At 53.3% G+C, this 21,496-nt stretch overlaps 1 protein-coding gene across 1 annotated transcript in view; it reads left to right on the top strand.

Moving 5' to 3' along the window:
* Positions 1-21,496, top strand: part of ZFHX3 (zinc finger homeobox 3) — a 154,429-nt gene that overhangs the window by 107,382 nt on the left and 25,551 nt on the right. The window contains exons 5-7 of the mRNA XM_086757796.1: positions 9,085-9,192; positions 20,890-21,023; positions 21,230-21,430. Coding sequence (XP_086613922.1) covers positions 9,085-9,192; positions 20,890-21,023; positions 21,230-21,430 — 443 coding nt within the window. The remainder of the gene's footprint in view (positions 1-9,084; positions 9,193-20,889; positions 21,024-21,229; positions 21,431-21,496) is intronic.

The following is a 21,496-nucleotide window of genomic DNA, read 5'->3' as shown; positions in this document are numbered from 1 at the left end:
TGTAGCACACTTCTGGTGACCAAAGTGTGGAGAACCCCTCGGCTGGCTGGAGTCTGCCTAGGCCTGCTGGGTGTATCTGCTGTCCTCCTCAGGGCCCAGGAGATGCTCCACAACTTTCTGCTTTGATGTTCCCTTGAAAGCCTGCAAGGCTCCCTGGGGAGACTTCTGGCGATGTGAGAGGGTGCCACCACCAGCGGCATGTCCGGGCCCTGCGGCACCGCTGCACTTCTCCTCTGCTTCAGCAGAGAGGAGCCCCTCTTGCTGTCGGCCGCGGTGCCCCAGCCACCCTGCCCATCCCTGCCCGGCTCCCGCGCCTGCTCTGCCTCGCGGGCAACGCGCCCAGGGCCGGCCTGCTGTGCTGTTTATTGTACATATTGTTTATGGCTGGTTATGATTTCCCGTGTTCATAGGTATTGTCAGCTCCCAGAAATAAGCCCCAGAAGGAGCCCAGCAACACAACACCGCAGCTGACATGACTGCGATTTAGGCAAGATAGAACCGACCAGACCGCACGCTTCCGACCCGCTTGGTCTCGCTCCGTGTGCAGACCACCCTTGGAGGCATTTGCTTAGAACCGTTGGTCATTTTTTCCCGTTTTTCATAACAAAAGCCTTTCCTCCCCAGGGACAAGGAATGCCAACCTGCCTCAGCCCCCCGCTGCTGTACCAGCGCCCCCGCGCTCCCTGAGCTGCTCGCTGTCTCGGTCTGTACCGCGTGGTACAGTGTGCTGCAAGAATATTTGAATTGTCCCTGAACCAGGGCACTGCAATTGTGGCTTTCCTAAGTTTTTAGCGAAGCTTAGAAAAACTCCAAACATGCTGAGGATGGAAAGCACTTGGGGAGGGTCAGCAGCACATTAATTAGCTTTTCCTTGGAGCGACATCGTGGAGAGTGAGGACAGGTTAGGAGCTGTAGGAGTTGTGTATTTAAAGAAAGGAACCAGGAAAAGGACATTTTGGTGTTTGATTTAAGTATGGTTTCCGATGATGTTACAGGGCAGAGGTAAGGTTGTTGGGAGCACTCCTGTGCGTATCCAGCCCTTGAGGATAAGCATGAGCTAATTACAGCTCATTTTTGTTATAGTTTGTGTTCTCAAGGTGTGCCTTGTCCCGGAGCTGCTGAAGGTAGCTTTAGCTTCGGCTTGGCTTCAGCACTGCTTCTGTCTGTGAATCTGAACAGTTTCTTTGGAGTGAGGTTATTCGTACCCAACACGAAGCACCTCTTCCCTGAACACCTCGCTCCGCTCGCGTTGCCAGCTGGGGACGTTTGCTTGGTGGGTGCTGGTTCTTATTCTGAATGGTGGAACGTGGATTTCCTGAAGCACCCTGGCCTTTCTGAAACGCTCTCCTGCCTCACCACCTCTGCCACCCGTCTCCGCCAGCCTTCCCTCCCGCGGGCCCCCTTTGTCTCCTAGCCCTCCTCCTGCGGGTCTCCGCGTCTGAGGCCGTGCCGTCCTCTCCCCGCAGACCTGGCGCTGGAGATGGGTTTCCTTTTGTTTTCTCTTTGATCTGTGTTTGCGTTTTTGCATGAGTCTCCTTTCCAGCTGATTCCAGTTTGGAGCTAGGTTAAACTGTGCAAAATACTGTTTAAAAGAAAAAAAAGAAAGGAACTTGTCAAGATGCATTTGTTAGATCACATTTAAAATGAAATAGAATTGAAGGTAGTTTTTGTCCAAATAAGGGGGGGGCTGAAAAGCCATCAAGCCGCAGGAGAAAGCCCCTCCTTTGTTGTCCTCCTGACATTGAAGTGTAATTTTTCATGGTTATTTGGACTGGAAAATGGGGGGAAAGGGAGAGATGGGCTTGCGATTATTTCCCGTAAATGACAACGCGATCACATCACGCTCCACTACAAACATGCTCAAGGAATTTGCCTTTTTTTTTACATTTCATGTGTGAAAATAACAGCAACCTTTCTAGTTCTGCTGAAATTCAAGAAGGCAGGTCCCTGTTGGGTTCCATTGACTTAAAACTTAGCCCAGTTTACCCAAAAAATGGACAGCCCTGTTCCCAGGGACAGGGAGAAGTCGGTGCTGTCGCAGGGCAGGGGTTCTTGGGCTTCTCTCCCTTAGCACGGAGGTACCAGCATGCTCCGGAGACACCTCTGGCGACAGCGCCGTGCTGCTGAGCCCCTTGGAAGGTGCACGCAGAACCGGCACTGCGAGGAGCCCTGGGTACACGTACCGCGCTGCCCGAGTCCCGGCTCCGTCTTCCTTTGTCAGATGAACCCGGCCCTCGGTCGGTGACTGCGTGATGGGACCAGCTCGTGGCTGGCTTGTTGCTGCGGAGCGTTCTGGTAGTGCTGTTTTCTGTGCGGCCAGGCTCTGACTGATTTTCCAGGGAGGTGAAGGTTTGCAGAGCAGTCGGGGCCTTTCTCAAGCTTGTTCCACACACGTTTGAGATTGGATGAGCTTGGACTCGTTGAAGCGGACAGGACTCTTGCACCTGTAAAGCTGAGGGCAGCGACCACGCTGCCGCACAGACGGGCTTCAGCTTTCTGCTTGGTGTCCGGCTCTTCTCTTTCTTCAAAAAAGACGGTGGTTGGTTTTACCACCACTGGCTTCGACTTCTGTAAAACAGAAATTGTTTTTTCTTCTAATTGTCTGGTTTTGGTAACACAGTTCCCTTTCCTAGTGCTGCTGCATTTTGTTACCAAACGCAGAAAGCCAAAGGCTGGGCGATGGTATCCGTGCTCCCCGACTGCGGGCTCCTCTGCGCCACGTGGGGCCTCTGGCTGGAGCTGGCAAATCGGATGAAGTGACAGAGAGCAGGATGATAACTGCGGTGGTGAAAGCGTTCACACTGCAGAAGAAAAGGTGCTGACGTCTGGCAGAGAGTCATCTCATTGTGCTGAACAAGAAGCGTGTTTGGGACGTAGCTAGAGACCCGGGTGCCACTGGAGGATTTTCAGATCTGCTTAGGGAAACTGGCCAGAACATCTCAATTTTATCTTTGGAGCAGAAAGCAAAGGAATAGAAGCTGGAAGTTCACAAACAGTTCTTTTGCTGTTGAATTTCTTGTTTTATTTATCTGAACGCTTGCCTTTACAGTTAACTGCAGAAAAGCCAGATAAACGTGCCCTGCTTTGAGGAGATAGGCAACTGAGGATGGCTTTGTCGGCGGGGGGCTGGTTCGTAGTCCGCGTTTTGTTTTTGTCAATGAAGCAGCACAGGTATGCTCTGAAACAGGGCAGGCTAGGAAATAAGTGTCACTGATCCAAGATGCATGTGGGACTGTTACTGTTTTTCTGCAGCCCTTTGTCAGGCGGTAGGACTCACCTACCTGCTTTTGCGTCGGGGCTGGAGCTCCGGGGCATCCCTCTCCTAACCTGTGCCTGGGGCTTTCTTTTCCACTGCTTGGAGTCCTGCTTTGCTTTTAGGAAAATGATAGGAATAAACAAGTTTACATGGAATAATCCCGTTAGGAGCTAGCAGGGAGTGTATTTGTGCAGATACATGCATCCCGACTCCGAGCAGCAGGGCCGGCGGCTGCCTGGTAGCCAAGGTTACCTCAGGAGCCGTGCCCCAGATGAGCTTGAGCTGGATGAGAAATACAAGACGGCAGAAAAACCTCTTGAAAATGGATTTACCTACGTTTCCATGTGGATGAGTTGTCTCATCTTCAAATGCAAATAGTCTGCACGCCAGGGAGAGGTGGAAAACATTTTTTCTCTGTGGAGCTGATCACAAACAAGCAAATACTCGAATTGTGTCCAGGTGTTGCTGTGTCCTGACTCTCGCCAGCTTCTCTTCTTCTACAAACTGTTCCAAGGCTGTGCTTTCACTCAGATTTCAGCAAGGTGAAGGGTGGGCAGCTGCGGTGTTGGCCATCGCTCGGTTCCGTTGTGGGCCACTGACGGCTTCAGCAGCATGCGTGGCTGCTCACCGGCAGCCATGTGCACTAAACGCGTTCCCTGGCAGGGTGAGTGTTCAGGAATGCAAGCGGGGGAGAAAAAAACAAGAAATAAACCACTGTGTGCTCCTCTGGCTTAGGCAGCTTTGCGTGCCCCGAACAAGAACGGTGCCACTGGCTGTGGAACTGGAGCCCAAGAGCCCTTGCAACCATCACCAACAGTTCAGAGACCCCACGGCCTTTTGAGGTGCCCAGTGGTCAGCCGGGCTCTGGGAAAGCGCGCGTCCTCCTGCGCCGGCGGCACCGGTTGGCGTTAGCCTCCACACCGGGCTCTGCATTTACTCTGTTCCCACAGCCCGGGTGGGAACCAGGCACGGTGTGAGGTGGGACCCGTCGGGGTGAGTGACCCTTTCTGACTCAGCGTCGTAATGCCACGTGGACACAGTTTTGGGGACAGCTGAACAAAAGCCACTGTTAGGACAAGCAGCACCAGGCGGTGTCCAGAGGCCCTGGCACAGCTCGGGGGCAGCGGAGCTGCTCGTGGGCTTCCCAGAGTCCGAGAAGGCATCGGCCTCCTGGGGACCACCTGAAGCCCGTCCTGCTTCCGTAAGGGCCGAGCCCACAGCACATCTCCTCCCAGGACCCCAGGTTTGAATGAGTTCAAAGTGGCGTGGCCCCAGCGTCAGCGGGGGAAGCTGCCCCGCGCCAGCCGGCAGCTCGTGGGGAGCCAGCACGGCGGTGCCAGCACGCGTGTCTGTGCATGTGCAGCCGTGCAGCTGACTGCACACGGGCCGCCGCTGTCACCTCTCCTGACAGCGTCAGCTTGCAGAAGTCAGCCAGGTTGCAATCCTATATTTCACAGGCTTTTTTGGCTACTTATCCTGAAAAAGGGAGCATCGGGGATTCTTTTTGTTTCAAAGGAGAGACCCTGTGTACAATTAAAACTTGTTTCTGGTAAACCTCATTCCAGGAAAGATGAGCTTTTAACAAAAGGCTTTTGACAGCTGCAGGGTATTTCATTTTTTTAATGCCAAATGAAAAAATCAATACATTTTTCTAGGTTATACATATTCAGAACAGGCTTGATATTTCCATTATAATGGAAAATGGGTGTCTGCACATCTCGCCTGTCAGAGCTGCACCACCGCATTTTCCAAGCCACTGCTAAATATTTCAAACCTGATTTGATTGTGGTTCATGACAGCTAATGTTTCTCAGCTCTTGAGCCTGCCAGAGGGTGGAAAGGCAAGCGCACGCTCTTTCTCGCCTGTCCCTACATTTCTGCCACCCCTGAAATGTCCCTTATCCCTTCGGATAAGGGATCTGGGTTTGTGAAGGAAAATCCAGCTGAGAGAGGGAGAGGTGAGAGGTCTTGGGCTGTTCAAGCTGGCCTGGATCCGGTCGGGATTTGCTGACTTCTCCAGCCCTCAAACTTCCTGGGTTTTGATGGGGGCAGAAGTGCGGCAGCATGGTCCTGCGCGATGGTGTGCGGGGATTTGGGTGCATTTTCAGTGTGTAAGTGAGTCAGAGGTTCCCTGACATCTGCAGATGTCAGATACTCGTGATTTTCCAGACTCTTCTCCCTCTCATCCCCCCCACCCCATAGTGAATGGTTTAATTTTAAATTAAAAGGAAATACCAGTGTCTGAAATGATTTATTCATGAAGGAAGAGAAGGCTCTTGCTAGGATTTTGCATGGGGCAGATTTGGTATGATGGAGGAGCAGGCTCCTTGGACTCCAGGTGCCCCACAGTTACTCTTACTTGCTCTTGGTATTCACCTGAACCCCAGCCGTTGGAAAATTCCTTTAATAACATTTATTAACAAAGCATCATGGCCTTGTGGATGACACTCTGGCACAGAGACCCATGGGCAGGTTGTGGTGTTTGTATTTCAGCAGGACGCAATCCCCTCCATGCAAATAGTCAGACAGTAACAAAAGGTCATGATGGTTTGGAAATAAATTCCTTGCGTCTCACTGACCACGGACGCCTCCAGCCTTTGGGAGCTGGTCACACGAGTCAGCCTTCACGCTCAGCTGCAGGTCTGTCTTATGGGGCTCTCTGGACATGAAGTACACGACAGGGGTCAGCTCTGCTCGAGTGCAGTGTGGGAACAACGTGACACCAGGATTTGCAGACAATTAAAAGGGAAGCTCAAAAGCTGCTTGTTGCGTGTGCAGCAGGTTGAGGAGGAAAGCAGACCTTTCCCTACTAGAGGTGATGCTGGCCTTGTCCACTCAGCAGGATCCCCCGGGGAAATGCAGGAGGATAGATGGTTGGGTGCCGTTCACACGTGTGTTTGCTACCCGGACCTGCCCTCGCGCCTCAGAGCTGGCACTGCGACTCAGCAGCTGCAGAGCTGTCACCTGAGAGCGTGGGTGCAAGTCTTTCGGGAACGGGAGCTCTGCTGCATTTTATTTTCAGTGTTGGAGGATGTAATTGATGGAAGCTGGGACAGATCACCTGTCCGTGCCCTGCGTGCGGTCAGTCGGAGCTGGTACTCGACGGTTCAAAGCCCTTGTGTGCACGTAGCCAGCCACCGAGTGCTGCGTCTGAGGACGCTCTCCTGACCAGCCCTGGGGCCGGCTTGAACGCTGGCGGCTGTGAGACAAGTTAGGCTGAGCGTAGTGAGAAGAGTTGCTTCCAGCCTTCCAAAAAAGTCTGCTGGAGGAGGATCAGGAGGCGGCCAGGTACCGGGGTCCGCGGGTGCGGGGAGCTCCCAGGGCCTGCCGGGAGAGGAGCCGGAGGATTGTCCTCAGCAAAGGCCCCCAAGCGAGGAGCCAAGTGAGGAGGAACCAGGGGCTTTCCCGGCTGATGGGGAGCCTCCCTGGGCAGAGGCATCTTGCTCTCTGCTCCCCTCTTGTCCTGCTTTAAAAACCTCTCTTCAGAAGAAATCAGCTCAGACGAGAGCAGGGAGAAGGGTTTGGAGCATGTGTATGGTGTCTGCAGGCTGCCTGCCCGCAGCCCGTGCCCTCGGAGGGCAGCGGCTCCCGGGGCTGGGTGCTTGGTGCTGGGCTCAGCCTGGGCTGCGGGCTCAGCGGGGCAGGAGGGTTTGCTGTTCGTAGCCTTGTTTTTTAGTCACTTTCTGCTGTTATTGTTATTCATAGCTCACATTTTTCCGGTTACTGTCAGCCTGGGCTTTCATCCATTTTAAAGAGCTATTTTTTCCCCTGTTGATGATGATGATGGTGTAAAGACAGATGGTGTAACTGCTCATGAATGCCCTATTTTATTCCCTCGAACCAGACAGTCGCTCCAAGACGTGGATTACTTCCACATGCGCAGGCCGGAGCCCAGGCAGCGCCTCAGCCCGCGGCCCGCTCGCCCTTCCGCTGCCTGCCATGCCGCTGCTGACACCTCCGGGCCGCCGCCGGCAGTGCGGCCGCGCCGGCCGCCCTTTGTTGTTCGGCCGGGGAGAGCGGGGGAACGGCAGCCGAGCCCTGAGCAGGCCGGAGAGACCCAGCGCCGGGGCCCTGAGCGGGGCCGGAGGGGCGAGCCCGGCCAGGGTTGCGCGGCAGCGGCGCCCGGGGCTGGGCTGGGAGGCGCAGGGTGATGGGGCCGGGGGTGCCAGCTGGGTGTCCGGAGAGAGCTGTGAATGAGGGTGTGAAGGACATCATGGAAACCCTGAGCAAGGGCCTCCCGTACAACTGGCCAGAGGCTGCGAGCGAGCTGGGCCTGCCCGGCGGCGTTTGGAAGGCAGCAGGGTAGTCTGGGGGCTGGGGGCAGGCGGTTGTTTTTTCCCCAGGGCTGGAATTCTGATTTCTGAAACGTGAATCCAGCTGCCCAGTTCACAGCCCCTCTCTCCAGCAAACCCAAGCGCTCGCTCGCGAGGCAGGTTGCTGGTCTCAGCCCTGCGTCAGTAACTCGCCTGCTCCCGCGTGCCGGCTGCCTTTGCCCCGCCACGCCGCCCATCACGCCTCTCGCTCCGGGGCCCTCTTTTCCTAGGCGAAGGCCGCTGGGATCCCGGCAGCTCTCCCAAGTTTCCAGCTTTTAAGAGTGAAAGGTGGAGTAGAAGTCACAGTGCTTCCACTTAATACCAGTGCTGATCTCTGGATGCTTTCACAAGCGCCTCCCTGATTTAAGCTGTCACGTTCTCACAAGGCACGGCTGAGTATCTGCAATCTCCTAATACAGATTTTTAATCCTGATTTCTAGCTCTGTCTTTGTCAGAGTGAGGATGGAGGGTTGTGCTTTGACTGGTTAGGTAGTTCAGATAAAAGCTCGGGATAGCCTAGCATTTATCGTGGCCACATAATGCAAGTTAAAGTTAGGAGCTATCCTGCCTGAAAGAGGATCTAGCGGCTTAAAAGTGCCCTTTCTTCCCAGTGCTGACATATACCCCATCAATTACATGGCAGCTGTTGAGCTGCACGCACTGTGTATCAGTACCCAAGATATGAGATGAGAACATGGCCATTATACCCTGGTGTGAGAGCTGTCTCGCCCCGCTATCCTGCCTGACAGGGGTGCCTCTGCCTGGAGCTGCACCGCGCCGTGTCGACACGCTCCATGCCGCCGGCCTCGGCACACCGCTGTTTTGGTTAATGGGAGGGGCAGTGGCACTTTGTGTTTTGTTCTGAGCTTTCAGCGCTTCACTGAGTACTTTTTCTCCTTCATGCTTTTGCACCTGTGTGATACTGCCTATGTGCTCCAACTCTTCCTATGACGGGGATGAAAATAAGACCCCCCCAGCAGCCTCCTCCTGTGCCGAGTGTCAGGGCCGCATCCACAGAAGGCAGTGCTGCTCCTGGCTTTGAGCAGAAGTGAGCTGCGGTGTGTCTGAAGTGAACTTGGGAGTCTCAGTGACTGAGGTCAGTGCTACACAGTGCCATTCAGTCCGAAGAGCTTGAGATGGTGATGAGGAGGAAGGCTGAGGCTGAAGGTGCTGGAGGCTCCAGTCAGTCCCTGATGCTTCTCTAATCCATGGCGTGCTTGGGTAGACCCTTCTTGTACCAGGCAAATGTTCTACTGTACGTTACACTGCGGGGGATGTCAGTAGCTGTAACTGGTAACGCAGGCAAGATTCTTCATTTCAACTTTATCTCTCACTTTTTTCCTCTGCAGCTTCTCTCTTGACCAGCTAGCAGGTGGTGTTGGGAGAATGCTGGGTGACATCGGCATCTGCCGCTCAGCACTTGTGCTTCAGCATTGGCTGTTGCTCAGTGGCGGTTACTTGCTCTTCGGTTTTGACTTCCATTTTTATGTTACACTTTCTCCTTCTCTTGTTTCAGAAGAATCCATTGAAGATGTGGAAGGGCCCAATGAAACAGCCGGTGATGCTGAAGAGCCTGCCAAGGAGCAAGAGAGTGGCGGGGACAAGGATCAGAGTAAATGGACAGGTGGGTTTTGATCCCTCTTTTTCTTTAAATCCAGGAAAAGGAAGTGGGAAGTTGCGTGACACGCTCGCGTAGTTTGAGCCGTGGTTGGGCACGTGTCCCTGCTCCCAGCCACAGGCTTGTGCTGGGCCCGTGGGTCAGAGCTCGCCTGCGCTCAGTGGTGCTGGACCCGACCTGGGCGGCGGGAATCGGCAGCTGGGAGGGCGTGGGGGGAGAAGGGGGCTGCACCTTCTGGCAGCAGCCAGCACTTAGAGTGGATTAAGTATATCATGAAACCCCACCCTGAGTTGTTAAGGCTGGAGAGATGGTTAGCCTACTTTTCCATCATGGTCCTGGCTCTGGTAGCAAGATTTTGATGCAGAAAGGCAGAGCAGAGGGCAGACTGTGCTTGCGCTCTGTTAGCTGCTTGCTCTGCTGGCACCCTGACATCCTGAATCGGCAGCTGCGGAAGCGCAACGCTTATGTTGTTGCAATGGAATCTGAAAGGTTTTGGGTTTTGGGTTACTCGTCTTTCCCAGAAGATGGTTACTGTCTTGCCGAGGTGAGTGGGAGGAAACTTTTAAATATTCCTGGCCTTTGAGCAGAGAGCAGCTACAAAGATTGTCCTCCTCTGGAGAGGGCCCTTCCCTTCCTCAGCTGGCACTCGCTGACCGCTTCAGTGTAGGTGTGGAAGGGGAGGCACTGGAGGTGGTCCTCATTTTCCTTGGCCTGGGACAGAGCAGTTCTGACTCCCCGTTGCTGTTTCCACACGGTAGCCCGGTTGCTTGGTACGATGCCTCTCGGTCTGCAGAGACCTTCTTCCAGGCAACCTTCTCCTGGTGGTTGGTGGTTGCCTGTGAGCCACAGCCAAAGAGATGCTTCGGCTTACACAGTCTTCAAAAGGATGAGATGCGGTCTTTAAAACTGTACTGAGGTGAATCTTGGCCATTGGAAGATGCATCCGAACTGGTGAAGAAAGCAGGCTGTTCTTGGGAAGCTCGCGTTCTCAGTCCAGGCTGCGCTTGCTGAGGTTGCTCTGTATGTCGTTCCCTGTTGTAGACCTGTTCTTCAACCCAGAGATGCAGAGTTTGCTTGGCTGTGGGTGGGTTTCAGTCTCTTGTGTGATCCTAAGCAAAAGCACACTTTGTGAAGTGTCACAAAAATATGTAAGTGTTGTGTATTTATTAAATCTGTTTGGCCAAACCTGAAGCACTTACAAAAGCTGAGCTATGTGAAAAGATTATTTTCATGTTAAAACATGTGAGAAAAAATGAAGGACCTACTTTTTAAACCCCTTATCATCCAGAAAGTGTAAATTTGGATGGTTTCATGTCTTCCTCCTACTGGTGAAATTCCTAACCCATTTTTAGTGTTTGTGAGTCAAGCAGCAAAAAAGAAATGGACGGCTTTGTTGAGTATTCAAAGGAAAATGCCGACTGTGTGCGTAAGCCCACAGAGCTCTGGACAAGCCATGTCCAGAGCAGTTCCAAGGCTGGAGAGTATGGCCTCAGCAAGGTGCATGCCTGTGCTGGGGTTGAATTCAGCCCCTGCGCTTTAAAGTGAAAGAATCTATGTACGGTGGATAAGCAAAGCAGGTACCACACCGTGGTCCTGCGTTGTTTCTGCTTTCAAGCTCCCTTGAGGAGCTCAGCTGTGGTGCTGTGTCCTTCCGGACCTCAGGCGCGGGAAGGAACAAGAACTAGGTCAGGTTATCGGCGGCAGCCACGGAAGAGCAGTGTCCGCGTGTACATGAATATCAAAACACCACGGGACAAACTGAGATGTGACCAGGGAGGGAAGCACGCAGTGTCAAGGGAAACAGGCAGCATGAAGGAAGCGCTTGCTTGCTGTGAGAGGAGACTGCAAGAAAAGAGCTGCTCTGCCGCTCAGCAGAGTGGGAAGGCTGTCAGCCACGACGTCAGGAAAGCTGGAGAGCACAGAGCCCGCTTTGCGTTCATCTTCACTAAGCAGACCGACTGCATGAGAGCCCAGGGCAGCCCGTGTCAGCGGCGCTGGGGGGAGAGCTCATCCCCCGACTGTGAAGGAACAGGATGCAAAGTGCTTAGTTAAGCTGAATGTTGTCACATCAGTGGCCTGCTGCTTGGTACCTGGGTGTTCGGAGAAAGTGGAGCTTCCTCAGACCTGTCAGCTGCCGTCTCCTGTGAACGGACAGAAAACAGGGGAGGTGCCGCAAGGGGACAGACGTGGTGCTTATCTGTAACTGAAGGAGTAGCTGGGGAACCACACACCTGCCAGCACCGTTTGCCCCAGATTTTCCTGGGAATTGACCAAACAACTGTTTGTAAGTACTGACAGGAAGATAATGAGATGAGTAACAGTCGACACGGATTTGTCAAGAGCAAATCATGTCAACACGACCCAGTTTCCTTCTGTGAAGAAGGTCCTGTTTGCAGTCGGTACCTCGTGTCTTCTTCTTGGGAAGGCTTTTAACGCTGCTTTTCAGGACACTCTCAAAACGAAGCTCAAGCATTATGGTGTAGGTGAAAGTACTGTGGAATGGGTGCTTTTCTTCAGTGCTGGAAAGCATCTTCTGGAAGATTGTGTCCATTTCTGAGCTTGGGATGTCAGGATTAAGTTGAGGAGCAATTTCAGAAAGCCCAGACAGCACGAATGACCCAGAACAGAGCATGGTCTGCATAGCATCAGCTCTGAGGAGAAAAGGGAACAAATGGGCTTATTTGACCCAAAAAAAAAAAAGAGAAAACGAAAGGAGGAGATGAGATACGTCTCCTGGTGCATAAAATGCTTATGAAAGGAAGGAAATAATAGGTTCTCCACGCTCGGGATGTAGACAACAAGAAGTAATGGGCTTAAATTGAAGGGAAAAAGATTGAGGTTAGATAATAAATAAAAAAATAAAATTCTCCCGGTACAGCTCATGAAGCACTGGAGTAGATTTTCTGGGAAGGTTCCTCAGAGGTCTTTCAAGAAGATTAGATGAGCTGCTGTCAGGAATGAAGTGGGCACAGTTATCCTGCTTTGGCTGGACCGGCTGACCCTCAGCGGTGCCTCCGAGCCCTGCAGTTCTGTGGAAGAGGGAGACAGGTGAGAAGGACGAGCGGGCTCAAGGCAATAAACGGTGTGTTGAAGTGGAGATCGGTAGACCTGTTTTCTGTCCATCATGCTGCAGTTTGATCATTACGTTCCCTAGCAATTTGTTCCCCTTTTGTGCCTCAGTTTCTTAACCACACGCTGGGTGATTATTTCTTCCACTTTCTTAAAGATTTGTGAGCTCTCCAACGAAATGTCAGGTATGTCTCCCAAGCTGCCTCTGCGCAGACGCGTGAGGGATGAGGTTGCTGGACCGCTCTATGATACACGCGTCCGCGTGCGGCAGGCTGCACTCGTGTTGGTGCTAGCACTGGAAGGACAGACCTCTATGTATGTTTGTAGAAATGTCTCCGCTGCAAAATAAGTTTATTGATTTGGGTTTTTATTTATTTTAAAACGGAATAATATTAAGCAGAAACATTTCTTGAGGTGATACTTTCCATTGAAATACAGGTGGAAAACTCCATCCCAAATAAGGATTCGTTTTACTTGGATTTTCACATACGAGTTTGTGGCTCCTGAAGGATCTCTGGAAAGCGGCAGTGCCGTCTGCATTCAGCAGTGCTCCCGCCACCTCTGTTCCCCTCAGCTCCTGACGGGCAGCGTGCTTGCGGGCACTGGCGCTGTGACGTGACTCCTAAAAGGCTGCGTGGAGGCAACAGGGCTCGTGGCCCCTGTTCCTAGACAGGACCTGTTTGCCTTCTGTTTTTCCTCTCTCCGGCAATGGGATTGAGCAGCTCCCAAGCGCCGTCGGGTGCAGCCCCCTTGCACCAGCGCTGCCTCTGCATTGCCTGCTCCCCTCTTTCTGCTCCAGCGCCGTCCACCTCCGTGCTGGAGAAGGGGGATGCGCTTTGCCTGATGACTGAGCTTCAGAAATTCTCTCATCGTGACCAGCGTGAGATTCATCACAAGCAAGCCAGCAAGGAGGGACGAAGTCGTGGCTGTTTCCAACTCCATTTTTGAGGCGGGATGGGAATGATGAATATTCCACACATCGGTTTCCAGCTAAAGCTTGAACCAGACCAGGGTGGATCAGTGCGAGACTTTGGAGATTTGGGGTGGGGCTTATTTGTATTTTCTGACTAGAGAGAAGCACTTCGTCTGCAGTGACCCAGCTGTGAGAGAGACTTCCTTAATGTGCTGTCGGTTGTATAGATGTAGAATATCAGGGGTTTTTCCACAAAAACAAGGAACAAACTCTACTTAAAATATAGATTGAAATGAAATATTTCTAGAGGACTAGCCTGAAGGGCTTTTATTTTTTTTAATGATTTTTTTTTTTTTTAATCCATGATGCTCACCTAACACAGAGCAATTAGTGCAATGGAGCGTCCCTGATTCGAATCCGTGGTAGATTGCTATTAAAGGAGATATTAATGGGCTGCTGAGAGCTGGGAAATTGTTGCAGAAAAGTGTGTTTATGGAGTATGGTGCTGGCAGGCATGATTTCAATCGGATTTGACATGTTTAACATAAATGTATACTGCACAGCTCCTGCAGTTTATGAATAATTCCTACAGGCCCACTGCCTTTCTAATTACTGAAATTGAAAAAAACAGGTCAGGCACATCCTGACGGAAATCTATTACTGCCCCTCCCCCCGCTGCCGCTTTTTTCTGGTTTTTAATATATGGCCTTCGTTGAGCACTTAATGGCTGGGATATTCTGCAAACCAGAGTGAAGACAGGGCGAGAGCGGGCTGGGAGGAAGGGGACGAGGGGCGCAGTGGAGTGACTCTCAGCCCTGGCTTCTGTGTGAGGGAAACCCAGGAGAGGGGCTGGGAAAGCACGCTGCAGCTGTGCTTTTTTCCCTGAGCATTTACAGAAGGCTCCTGGGTGCCAGCTCGAGCCTGGGAAAGCAGCCGGGCCAGGTGCCTCCGTGCCGTGGCTCGCTGGGGAGGCTGGACTCGGAGCGGGGCGCGCACCTGGCTCTCGGCAGCGTCCGCAGGTGCTGGGTTTCTGGTCTCGGTGGGGCCAAGGGACGGCGATGGCCCAGCGGTGGCTCTGGGAGGACTCCAAAGCGGCCCTTCCCCAGGGCAGGCCGTGGGACCCTCCCCGGGCTCTGCGCCATGGCTGGAGCCGGCCGGCCGCGGGCGCTGCCCAGCCACAGCCCCCGAACACCCCCAGTCGCCCTCCGCGCAGCGTCCTGGCCGGGCTCTACCAGGCTCACCTGGCCCTGGCCCCCTCCGCTCCTGTGGGGCTGTGGAGCTCGGCCACCTCCACGGTGTCTTGGAGCCTTCCGCCGGTCAGCCTCATCGTTTCTGTGACTCTTCTTTGAACGTTCTTTCTCTGTGTTTACCTAGCGAAGTAAGGCTACTTCAGAAATAAAAAGCAGCAAAATTACCAACCAGAGCAATCGTTGACTTCTAGCTGGGAGAAATGGTCCTGCAGGCCCCCAGACTGGCGCCGTCCCTCCCTGCGGCTCTCGGCTGCCTTTGCCAGCTGCCGATCTTGGAAGCACGCACGTGTCATGTTCAGCACGGGACAGACCGGTTGCTCCCTCCCCAGCAGTGACAGCACCAACTAAAACCCACCCATACAGCAGTCCCGGCTCTGCAGGACATCTGGGACCGCGGAGGAGCCGTCCTGGAGCCACTGCTGGGTGGATTGTGGTGCTGCAGCAGAGCATGTCCGACGGCCGCTTCGCTGTTTTCAGATCCTTTCCTTGCCTGTTCTTCGGCCGGGGGTCTCTGCCGACACCTCTGCTGTCTCCACTCTCATGTTCACTCTTTCCCCACCGCTGGTTTCTGCTGCCAGGTAGCTGTGTGCTGCCTGGCGCTGGGGCCGATCCCTTATTGCTGGTTTTAAGGAGTTAGCAGAATTGCTGTTGTTTAGACCATCTCTCAAGCTCAACACATTGATTTAATAAATTTGTTGATATGGACGCTCATGGTATGTTAGTGGAAATATTTATTCAATTGAATTGGACAGTAATACTCACACAGGTTGATAACTGCCTCAAGAACCGTATGAAATAGGGAAATGTAGAAGATTATCACTTGTTTCCTTTCAGCCACTTTGTAATTTTAAGAAAACCAAGATTTCTCATGGTTCTCAAGATAGAATCTTAGACGCCATTGCTGGAAGAAAAGATGCATCGCTTTAGGAAACCCCTTTGCGAACGTGTGTGGTGCTGGGCACAAGATGGGATGGTTTTCTGCCTACCCCATCTTCCCTTCTGCCCGGCGCAGTCTCCACGTAACACAGAGAGGCAAAGAGGGAGCCGTCGCTCCTGGGGCAGGGAAGCCTCCCGGCTTTGGTCCAGGCTTTTTCTTTCGGGGACGTTTGCCGGAGCGTTTTGCTGCTGGTGTGCCAAGGTCAGCTTCCGCTGCAGTCGCCACCACATACATCTCTGTGAGCACCTGCAACCTTGTGCCAGCGTCACAGGGCCGCCTGCAGCCGCGTTGCTCGCCAGCCCTCCTCCGTGGGTCAGTCGGGAGTCTCCTAACCTTTGGGGTGATCCAGCACTTGTGCCATTGCTCCAGTGTCTCTCACCCAGCCTGCACGGGTTGTTTCCTCTCCCCCAGTACCTTCGCTCTTGGTTCAGAGCGCAGCGCCGTGTTCGAGCACCACGCGGGAAGCAGCCCGGCTGCTTCAGGAGCCGATGGCAGAGGAGCTGATCGTAGGGCCGCGGGGAACGTCTGTGGTGCTCGTGATGGGAAGCAAAGCGCTTCCTCTATGTGCCCCTTGTGCTGCCTGGCGTCTCAACCTGGCGTTTTTGGGTGCTTTGCGTTTGTACAGAATGTGGCAGAAAAGTCTGGTGGTGGCTGCAGCTTCTGGGTACTGTGCTATGAATATTTAATAGTAATTCGGTTGTTCGTACTCACTGCAGGCCAGAAGGTGTGACACAGCATTAGAAAAACAAATTATTTGGCCATTTTCAGGGACATGTTTCTGAAAGGCAGCGATAAAGGTCTGGGTACGAAAGTGTGGTTGCAAATCTCTGTGTGTTTATTTCTGTCTACCACGTTATTTGTCAAATACAGAGTTGAGAAAATACCGTAGAGCAACAGGCAGTACACGGGCCTGTTCGTACAGCTGCAACGCCTTGTTAGAACGAGCGGTACCTTCAGGGAACTAGGAGCGTAAGCAGGTGGTGTTTCAGAAGCGCTGGACCGTGTGTTACCGAGACTCAGGCTGGCACGGGCAGTGCCGCAGAAGAGCCGCACGCCCAGCTGCCCTTCTGGGGCGGCCTGAGCGGGGCTCTGCCCGCGTCTGTGTCCCTGTGGGCTCGGTGCGGTTCCCCTCTCAGCGCTGCTCTTGCTGTACTAACGCAGATGGCCTGTTTCTGCGAGATAGCCTTGCCTGTCAGGGAGTCAGAGACAGAACCCGCGTGCGCCGGTGTTCTGGGCTCCTGAGCTGCTGTACTGGAGCTGCGTAGGTCGGTCTGGGCCGCAGGGCATGGCCCTGCCTGTCGTCCGTGGTGAAGGCTGCCTGAGCATAAAACCATTAAATGGCCTGCTCCAGTCTCAGGATTTCGGGAGGAAGACCGCAGCCATTTTAAGGATGCTCCTTCGCAAGACCCATGCAAGGATGATGGCTGCCGTCGCGGGCGTTCCCAGCCGCGGGGCTGCGCAGGCACGGCAGGCAGGTCGCTCTGGTCCGAGGGCTCTGCTGCTGGGTAACTGCTCCAAGAACACGTCAGGGGAGGCTTGAGGAGGGAGGCACCACCAAATATGGACTTTTATTTTCCATCGGGCTGTGAAAACACAGTTCCCCCGTCCCACTGAAAACTTTTTCCCAGGCTGGCTGCTGAACTTAGTAGGAAGAGAATTTTTACAGTAGGCTGGGGGCAGGGAGGGCGGTGTTTTTTAAATCAATGGAGATAGCAGAAACCCCACTGTAAATTTCTAGGGCAAGTGGCAAGCTGGTTTACGGAATGCAGGGAGATGAGAACTGCTGGCTTACGGAAAGCGGCATGAATTAATAATCATTTAATTGGCTTCTCCATTATGTTGCCGGGTTGGGAGATGGAAGTTTAGATGAAGGGGCTGTCAGTGGTACTTTAGCTGAGAGAACCTGATGGCTGGGAGGCGGGTGCGACTCCCTTCCCACCAGCGTGGAGAGCAGGCAGCTTTGAGGACCTTTGCTGGCTTTGCCTCTGGCCCTCACAAAGGGGAGAATCTGCACTGCCAGGGAAGTGTCCCATCTCGCCTCCGAAATAACAGCTGGGAGGGTTTCTCCTCCTTCTCTGAAAAGCAGAAGCTACTGAGGAGGAGTGAGAAGAAAAGTAGGTCTCTGGGAAGTGCTGCGGTGGGCCAGCACGCTTGCAGCAGCGCCGTCCCGTTGCACTTGGCTTTTGGGTGCATTTGTGGAGAAATGCAGGTTTCTCTGTAAGGTCGGCAAATCTGAACTAAATCCATTTGAAGAGTAAAAATAATCATACTAACTGATACGTAGACGTGCATCGTAATGTAAACCCAGATTCCTTTTTCTTTCTGCAAGGCCTGGACCTCTCAGTGTGATGTGGGACGTGGCTGGGGCGCAGGCGTTGTGCTCCACCTTCTCTGGTGCCCAGCTGCCGTTCGGGGCCAGGGCCTTTCGGAGGTTTTCAGCTGAGGACATTCTGTCCCATCCACGCCGTGCAGACGCGAAGGTCCTGCGCAGCTGCCAGAGCTGTGCAGGCAGGCGCCAAGCCGCGTGTCCTCGTTTCTCCAGGCAGAAGGGAGTTCTTAACTCCTCTGATCTGTGATGTGGACTGAATGTGTCACTTCGTGCATTTGGCTGTTTATCAACGGTAAATTTCGTTCTCAGTGTTAAAATTCCAGAACTCTGCAACAAACCAGTTATTCTGGGGTCTGGACTGTTGTTAATAATTCTGGTATTGAAGGATTGAAGTTACGGGTAGGATCAAGTGCATTTAATAAAATGGGACATTTGTAGATGGCAAGTAAAAGTAAATGTTAATTACCTTTCATTTTTCCCTAATTGTAAGCAGGCTGCTTCCCAGTAGAAGGGAAATAAGGAAATACCCTGTTGTGACTTGAGAGGGTTGAGCCAGTGTTCAGCAGCTGTGGGGTAGCTGACAGTTGGGTTGCTGAATTTAGTCACTGCACCCGAGAACACCACACTGGTGAGTGGCTGGAAGCGGTGCGCGGTGAAGTCGGTGGGAGAGGGTGAGGAGCGGGGGCTCCTGGAGTTCCTCACTGTGCCAGCGCAGGTCCCACGGCCGCTGGGGACACCAGGGGTTTGCAAGTGTCCAGAGCTCACCGGGGTTATTAATGCAGTTCTGTAGGTGTTTTGCAGTTCTCACTCTATTGCCAAAACTGAAAGCCTTGCCATCCTGTATTTGGAACGGTGACCCGTACAGATGAGCAGAGGTTTCTCCAGTCATCCCGTCTCCTCCCTCGCGTCCCCTGCCCCTCTTGCAGACCGGCAGTACCAGCACAGCTTGCAGCAGCACCCGTTGGTAGTTTCGCGGAGCAGATGACACCCAGAGGTTTGTAGCAGCAGTTGACAGATACAGAGCCCAGAGACCCTGCCTGGAGCAGGCAGGAGACACAGTCACTGCCTGGGGCAGAGCGGTCTAAGGGAACCCAAAGTCATGGCTGGTGTGGTCGTTCCCGCCCCGTGCAGGGCTGGAGCAGAGCTCGCATGGCTGTGTGACCACACTGGCAGACCTGGGGTCTCCGGATGCCGGTCCCAATGTCTGACTGCCTGATTGGGGCTGACGCATCCATGTCCGAGGTCACGCTGAGGAGTGGACGATGTCAGCAGCAATTAGCTTCTTTACTGGGGCCACTCGCATCACACAGGGCTTGGGCAGGACATTTTAAGGCAGGGTGGTCCTCCACCCGCCACGTCGCTGGGCCACGGTGATAGTCTGCCTCTCCAAACGCACCGGGAGAGACTGCTCTTCTCGGCTGAGGAGCAGCGCTGGCAGGTCCGGGGTTGTGCCATGTTTCTCATGCTCCAAGCACGTTTTATTAGCAGAAAGTAAGAGAAGCCAGCTTTGTTCCTGTAGACATCTTTAAGGACTTTTCGCTTCTGAACCCCAGGGAAGGTCTCATGTTCAGGCCTGAGAAGCTGCCCATCGTTCTGCGCAGGGGCAGAGCGGGATCTGTGTTGGTGTCCCTAAGTCAGCCCTGACACCACAGACCTGTTTTACACAAAGAATCTCTAGGTTTGGATGTTTTCCTGAAGTTGGCAGCGCAGTGGTGTCCTGTGGGTTTGGTTTCAGATGCAGCCTGGACTTTACATCCGTGCGTGGAGGCCACGTAAGCAGCCAGGGCTGAAGGAGCTGGCGTGCAGCAGGGCAGCACTCCGGGCGAGGGCATCGCCTCTAAGCAGGCGTTGGCATGGCCAGGTCTGCCCGAAGACACACAGTAGTACCAGAGCTCCTCTGGTCCCTGCCTCCCACTGGCAGTACTGGTTTCTGTTTGCAATGCCCATTTTCCCTCTCTTGGAAGTTATTTTGCCTCTTGGAGGTGGGAACTGACAGGGAAGGCGGTTAGAAATGGGGACGGCGTTTCTCACTGTGATGTGGTGCCTTTCAAATACAGCTGATGCCAGGGAGCAGAGGGATCTTTGCGAGGGAAGCAGTTTACCTGGATCTTGCTCTGACGGCGTCTTTCAAAGCAGGAGCGATACCGGCGGGTTCACAAAGAGAATAGGAGGCAAGGGGAAGAGTATAGGGGGACCGGTCTGAGAACGCTACAGCGCCTTGTTAATCGGCAGCTGATCCATCATATTAAATATCCAGCTGTCATATATTACCTTTCAAGTGAAAATGAATAACTCCCATTAAGGGCGAAATGGGTTTGAAGTCGATTCGAGACAGATTAAAGTACTGTTATGAATGTGTGCTCGGGGAGGAGGAGACGGGGGCTGTGTATAATATACTTGTCCTTACAGTTTTTAAATAATAGATGTCCCACAAATTTATGTTCTGCAGGCTGCCAGGGTTCGGGGGAGGGGTAAAGGTCAGGGCTGTGCTTCCCGCTCGACTTGCCGTGTTTTGCTGTTGACTTCTGGGCTCATTTGCCTTTTTCTGTTTTGCTGAAATAAAATCCCCTTTCCTCAGCTCGTTACAGTGCGAGATTGTCAGGTCCCATCCCACACGGTCTGCAGGCTGGGTCTCTGCCATTGTGATTTCGGTGGGACCGCGTGCTGAGCAGTACCCCCAGAGGTGCGCTCTTCCCTGAGATGCGTGGGCCGGGCTGGCCAGTGCCATCCTGGCAGCGCCGCCACTCCCAGTACAGTGTGCGCCTCGGCGGAGTCGACGGCCACGGCTTCCAGTCGTCTGGAAGGGAAATGTATTCCAGAGTGTCCATGTGCAGAACGTCCCAGGTGGGCTAGGAGTAGGAGTTCAGCTTGGTCATGTCAGTCCGGCTGCTCCTGGAGGTGACGTGTTGGCCTTCACATCTGGCCAAGCACGCGTGTGTCCCACGTGAACACAGGACGAGACTCTCCTGTACCTGGCAGGTTGTAAGCAGCCCACAGAAATAGCTGAGATCTCTCTGCATCTAACCGTAAATGACACGGTTCCCTTGCTGTGGAAGATAATCAGGAGTGAATTTTTCTTGGCCACACGTGCTTTGTAGGACACAAGTTAGTCCACAAACTCATCCTCCTCCAACATGGAAATATTGTCTTCATCCAACTCAAGCCTCTTTGGGGATGTTCTGATATAAATCTCTTTTTGTTGCAGCGCCAGCCAGCCAGGCAGAGAAGGAGCTGACAGAGCCTCCAGCATCCTCTAAACGAATATCGTTTCCCAGCAGCTCTGAGTCGCCTCTCTCCTTCAAATGGTCAAAAACTTCTGAGGAGACCAAATCAGAGCAGGTAAGGAGGAAGAACCCAGCTTTTTGTCCATCTCAAGCAGGTAATTTGTTTCATATGTGCCAAAAGCAAAGAATAAAATAGGAGAGGGAGAAGGAAAGGCGATAACTGGTGGTATGAGAAGGCATCGAATTATTAAAGTCTAGCTGTAAGGGAAGAGGAAAGCAGCAGCTGTAACAATTGGGTGATTCATTTCTCTTGCTCTGCAGATGTATCAGTGTCCATACTGCAAGTACAGTAACACAGACGTGAACCGGCTGCGCGTGCACGCCATGACCCAGCACTCAGTGCAGCCCATGCTCCGCTGCCCGCTCTGCCAGGACATGCTGAATAACAAGATCCATCTGCAGCTGCACCTCACCCATCTGCACAGCGTGTCACCCGACTGCGTGGAGAAGCTCATCATGACGGTAAGCGGCGGCACAGTCAGGCACGGCTGCTGCTGCGCTGGCAAAGATGAGCTGCGCGAGCTGCCT

This window comes from Chlamydotis macqueenii, chromosome 13 (assembly GCF_036417535.1).
Source record: "Chlamydotis macqueenii isolate bChlMac1 chromosome 13, bChlMac1.mat, whole genome shotgun sequence".
Lineage (NCBI taxonomy): Eukaryota > Metazoa > Chordata > Aves > Otidiformes > Otididae > Chlamydotis > Chlamydotis macqueenii.
Note: the sequence above shows the minus strand (reverse complement) of the source record. Positions and strands in the feature narration are given on the sequence as shown.